Source organism: Conger conger, chromosome 13 (assembly GCF_963514075.1).
Source record: "Conger conger chromosome 13, fConCon1.1, whole genome shotgun sequence".
NCBI classification, from domain to species: Eukaryota; Metazoa; Chordata; class Actinopteri; order Anguilliformes; family Congridae; genus Conger; species Conger conger.
The window spans coordinates 8237872-8243871 of record NC_083772.1 but is presented as its reverse complement, the minus strand read 5'-3'; the positions used below and the strand labels follow the sequence as shown (position 1 = coordinate 8243871).

At 44.1% G+C, this 6000-nt stretch overlaps 1 protein-coding gene across 5 annotated transcripts in view; it reads left to right on the top strand.

Moving 5' to 3' along the window:
* The window catches only part of LOC133108376 (transcription factor SPT20 homolog), a 17290-nt gene extending 13805 nt beyond the window's left edge, over window positions 1-3485 (top strand). For 3 of the 5 annotated variants that reach the window (XM_061217874.1, XM_061217872.1, XM_061217873.1), the window contains exons 23-24: window positions 258-364; window positions 2802-3485. In XM_061217874.1, the coding sequence (XP_061073858.1) occupies window positions 258-364; window positions 2802-2933 (239 nt within the window). In that variant the 3' untranslated portion in view covers window positions 2934-3485. The remainder of the gene's footprint in view (window positions 1-257; window positions 365-2801) is intronic. The other 2 variants (XR_009704648.1, XM_061217875.1) reach the window with 2 other exon arrangements.
* Window positions 3486-6000: the final 2515 nt, after the last annotated feature.

The window sequence follows — 6000 nt, the reverse complement described above, 5'->3', positions numbered from 1 at the left end:
ACTGATTAAATGCACCAGGTTTTATTAGTTTTCTTTCCTCTCTGTCTACTGGTTCCACATACTAGTCCAGTCACTCTTCATCAGGTATAAATACGGAGGTAGTCCTCTCTCCTTTTTTTTTTTTCTTTTTTTTTTTTGCTTACCCTTGCTTCCCTCTTTTGTGCCTTGCTGTCCGTTTTTTCCAACCTTGTCTTCCTCCTCTTAATGATGACTCCCCCCCCCCCCCCCCCCCTCCACCCCCACCCTCACCCCCGTAGTGCTGTCCCAGCTGGGCTGTGCCCTGGACAGCTCCGGGCCCAGCCTGCCAGCGCCGGGACTCCAGCTCCCACCAGCTTTACAGCAGCAGCACCAGCAGCAGATACAAGTAATCCAGCAACTGCACTTTAAACCCTTGTCCAGTCCAATACACATGTCTGTCCTGTATGTGGAGGATCATCGTTAGCCACATTACGCTCATCCACTCCGCACATCCAGCACAACCTGTGCGTTTGTGTAGGATATAGACCTGGGCCCAAGTGTATTATTGTTATGGATTCAAGTACTTTTTTCTCTGTTAGACTTATCTTGTCTGGTGCAATTGAGGCAAGAGGACCAGAAGGTGGTATTTGAGAGTAATACATCGGACAATTCCGTTAAGCGTAGAAAATAATTTGAATCCAAAACAATTACGTAATTGACCTTGGTCCGGTCGGAGCGTTAGCTGCATTAGCCTCATACGCAACATATCTACGTGTGTAGGATCGTTAGCCACTTTAGCCTCATTCACGCCACACATCCAACGCAACACATCTGGGGCACGTATCACAAAGCAGGATTACTGAATTAGCCGGATAACTGCACTAAAACTTGGAACAGCTGTTTTTAATCAGTCCATGGCGCATATTAGGGAGGGTCCCGGGGTTTTATTCGCTGCAGTTTTCCAGCTTAATAATAATAATAAGAGATTTTATTTATATAGCGCATTTCATCATACAGTGATGAGCTCAAAGTGCGTAACTCCGTAATCCTGCTTCGTGGAACAGGCCCCTGTATGGGAAGGAACAGTAGACACATTTGTCTCATCCTCTCCAACACATCCAACATGTCTGTGTGTAGAATATTTAGCTGCATTGGCAGACAGCACGAATGAATGAATATGTCATGTCCATGTGTGCTCAGTCTTTCGTATTTAGCATGTATACATACATCTGTTGTGAAGGTTAAAACCCGGCGACATTATGAATGTCTCCCTATTAAATGGGAGCATTGAATGTAATTTCATTTTTCATCTAATTATTATTTTTTTATCCAGCATTCAAGGAGTGCTTGTGGCATTGCTTTCAAAGTGCTGACTAATTTCCGATGGTGCGACACATTCAGAGAAGACCCATATATACAGAATTCATTCAAGCTCCCATTGAACACTGCAAACCCTTATGATGAAAACATGAAATTAAATGTTTAAAATGAGAAATCCATTCTTTATTGAGTTGTCACACCGATAATCATCACTGAATTTTTTTTAAGATGGTTGTATATGCATGTTTTCATTTCTGTTAGGTAATGTTGCGTATTTCATTTCTGTTCTTCTCATCTAAAGCTGGTTCTTAAACTCCTCTTTCTAGCCTTAAACCGGTAGTAACACAGGGGAAGCATTCAGCGCTGTTTTGTGTGAGCGTTGAGCTGAGGTTGCTGACTTGCTGAATTCTCTACGCAGAGTGCAGCAGGGGTGTGTGTGTGTCGGGGTGTGTGTGTGTGGACCAGCACATGACTACAGCAGGGGTGTGTGTGTGTGTGTGTGTGTGTGTGGACCAGCACATGAGTATAGCAGGGCTGTGTGTGTGTTTTTGTGTGTGTGTGTGTGTGTGTGTGTGTGTGTGTGTGTGTGTGTGTGTGTGTGTGTGTGTGTGTGTGTGTGTGTGTGGACCAGCACCTGAGTACAGCAGGGGTGTGTGTGTGTAGACCAGTGGTAGGCCCTGAGCTGAAAACTGAGGAGGCAGAAAACATTCCGCTAATTATTGGTTTCAACTTGTTTTAAATCATTTTCCTTCATTAATAATGGGATTAAGTCACAAATTATAATTACTGTCAGATGTTGCCCGTTCTTATGAATTAGGTGAAACAAGAAATTAAACTCTTTTTTTGCGCACATAATTGTGCATGTTTCAATCTGCCTTATTCAAAATTGTGCATACCTTTAGCTACTCACTGTTTTCCGCGCTCACTCAGAGAATCCACATTGCAATATAAGCCACCTTGAAGCTCAGGCTAGATAGCCTTTATTGCAATGCGGTAGTTACAGTAACATAGTTTTATTTACAGTAGTATGCTGTAAATGCTGGGGCAGCCTGTAGCTTAGAGGTTAAGGTACATGAGTGGGACCCGCAAGGTCGGTGGCCACCAGTAAAAAATCCACACAGCTGTTGGGCCCCCATTTTTATTATTTGTATTATTCAGCACAGGCGTGTATGTGTGTAGACCAACACATGCCTTCTGTATTTGAGAGTGACTATGAAACCAAGGCCAATGCTGGGAGCAGATATCTGTGCCCCTGGTGCTGCTTGACAATTCATGTCTGAGCTTGGATTCATTACCCTTTGACCACTTGTTCAGCAAACCAGTCCTATCTTTTTATCTTGTTTTTTTTTTTGTTCTTTTAGTTTATTTTGTCAAACCCCTTCTCCTTACCCCCCACCCTACCCCATCCTCACGCTCATCCGAGCCTTCACGTATTCTCATGCTCTTATAGGCTGTGATATTTCAGCCCTCCCTGACTCATTCCCATCATGCCCTTCTCTCTCTCTCTTTCCGACGGTTCCCAGTTGCGATTCTTGCAGCACCAAATGGCCATGGTGGCAGCGGGAGCCCAGGCGGCGCTGCCACGGCAACCTACCGCCAGCCAACCGCGTAGTAAGAGGAAGCGCAGTGCGCCGCCCGCCTTCTCCAAGTCGTGAGCTTCAGCGGCGCCGTCGGGAGGACTCTCTCCTGCTTTCCTCCTCTCCGAGACTCTGTCCTGTGACTGTTTGCAGTGCATCGACCGCATTTGAAAAACATTTTTTGTGGCTGCAAAAAAAAAAAAAAAAAAAAGTGTGGTCATTGGACCGATGGACCGACAAGCAGGAAAATGGGAGGATCTGGGAGAGAGACATGTTTTTAACTTCACAGTGTGTGTGGCGACACCTATCAGAGGACTCTTTTTTCCTGTGAATTTGTGTGTTTTTTCAGACATGCATGGAGGTTACCGTTGCTTATCTCGTCAGATATGGGTCGTGCTTTAAAACGTGCGATTTCGTGCATCGTTTGTATTTTACTGCAGCCATTTTAAAGGCCAAGATGTTTTCATCAGAAGAGAGGATGTGTGTTTGTAAAGAACCGTTGTGTGTGTGCATGATACTTTTCGCCACAAATGTGAATTTATGTAAAGGTTGTATGTCAGCCTATTTTATTGTGATAAGAGAAGTAAATATATGTGAAAAATGCAAATACAAAACTTCCTAAATCCTAAACTTTTATGAATAAGGAAATGTGTATCAGCTAGCTTGCCGTACTTGCGGTTCCTTATTCTTGTTGCCCTCTTGTGAAGCGTTGATGTTCCTCACCAGACCAAATCTCTTCATGTACTTTGAAAGGAAGGGTAATTGTGAACATGGCTGGCATTTAACATGTGTACAAACCACACATGGGGTGTTACTCTCTTAACTCTCGGTTAGGTACAGCCAGATCTATGCCACTTTGGGGGCCTGGCAACTACTGACAGCCCTGGCAGGGTCAGGATTTGATACCAGACCTTGGGCCACGTCACTTCACTGTAGCCCAGTGTCTTAGCAGCGTAAGCGAATCGGCAGTTGGTCTGTACTGAAATCCGGTCACACGACCAACTATAATTAAAGCATTAAAGAGCTGACATTGTGCAGAAACCTCGACCAGTATTGGTTCAAAAGTGCAAACCCCGTCATTAATAATTCCCGTAAATCACGGGTTCGAATTCAAACGGCCAGTAACCTTACTGTTGACAAGCTACTCTCAAGCGGCCTGGCCCTAGCAGGTGTTTCTCTGCAGCAAGACATGTACTAGGTGTTCCACAGCTTTGGAAGGGCGAAAGAAGTTGACCTGAAACACTACTACGCTGGATGGAAAAAAACAGGCCATTTCTGACTCAGGGAACACTCCGTGCCTGAAGACTGAATGGACAATGTCACGCTGTGAGCAATGTTGCGCCTTTGCAGTGACTGCTGACCGACGAGCCTACTGGGTAATAGGGGAAAATCTGTAAAAACAGGATTATGATTTTAATCGCAGATGTGTCCCTTGCTGAAGAAAAAAGGCGCTCGGGTTCACTCCTGATGTGTGACTTTAAAAATCCACAAGGTGGCAGTGTGTAGTGTAAGTGGTTAAAAAAAAAACATTTTCCTTTGAGTGAGCCAAAGATTAGCCTGTTTTCTTAAAATATACACACAAGCTACAATCTTATTTTGCCACTAATTTAATGGAACATTTTATAGATGATTTATTTTATTTGAAAAATATAATGGTTCAAATAATGACAGTTCAAAGGAGACTTGTGGTTCAGTCGGTGCTGGAAATGATTTGGCTTTCCAGTACTTGGCCACTGTGGGTGTGTAAACTGCTACCATTCAGTTTTTACTAGAGTTCATTTAAGGCAGAATCAACACATTTTAGGATAAGCATTAAATGGAGGAGAATCTGTAAAAATTCTTATTTTTTAAGGTGAAAAATACTTCAGATCTGTCAGCTGGTCCACTGAGCATAAGACATTGTGTTAAGGGCACTGGGCTGATAAGACATTGTGTTAAGGTCACTGGACTGATAAGACATTGTGTTAAGGGCACTGGGCTGATGTTGGACTGGGGCTGCTGAGTGTTTTGGACTGTTGTTTTCATGTCCATACTTTGTAGGTTGAGAAATGGCCTACATCGCATAGACATCCACACACCCACACAAACACACATGGTTGTAGTACAGAGACCACTACGGAAAATAAACCATAAACTTCACATCATAGAAAAGGGATACAGGGAAATTAAGTAAAACCATAATTAAATCAGACAGGTTCACATAAAAGACAACTGATAAAGGTGAACATGAGGATGATTGTAAATAAAGTGATTTGCCGCAATTCCTTTCTGGGCATTACTCTAAATATGTATGTGCTGTCATGCAGGGCTTTTGCCTGCAGAGGGCGCTGCCATGATCTGGGTTCCATCGCAGGCTTTGAGCTGCAGTCCACCACTGAAGCAGCGGTATCACCCACTCAGCCTGTCTGTACAGCGTGTCATTGTGTCCCAGTAAAATATAAAATGTGTTTGCACCAGTTGTAGTTGCCCCTGAACTGTTAGAGTTTGGCTTGTCTCAACCGGGCAGTATTAACCCGTTGACCCACGCGGCCCTGCTTTGTTTATCCAGGGGCTTGGGTGAGGATTTGTCGCATTTGCTGGTGCTGGAAGACAGAATGGCTTGTGGATTTTCTGGGGTGGTGGGGCCCAATGTGAGATCTTTTCATGGGCCCAAAATCCCCGATGGGGCCCTTGATTGTGTCTACTGTGATGTACAGCATTTTCAATATCAGTAAATGGAGAGTGAATGACAAACACAGGCTTTTATTTTTTGATTGCTGCAAATAGCTGGACCCAAAAGCTAGGCTTGTAGGCTTGAAAATGCACATGGTTTGAATTGATTGGGAGATTTGTACTACCTGTGTCAGTGCGCAAATTTGTTTCTAATGAAGCATTGCGGTTTCCAGGTAGAATTCCTCTCCCAGCTGAAGGGAAAATGTTGCTCTGCCTGTTTGGGAAACGTCTACGTGGCTGGCTGCAGAGCAGCAACATGTGCCCTATAGATTAGGCCTGTAAGAATGCCAGGTAATAGCTCTTCCCCTGAATGGTTCACAGCGGGAACAAAATTGGAAATACAATACAAATAAATATCCCATAGCAACACAGCACAAACCCTCTACTGCTTCTCTCAGTGTGAGCTGTGAACTGGTTGCCAGGGGCAAGATAG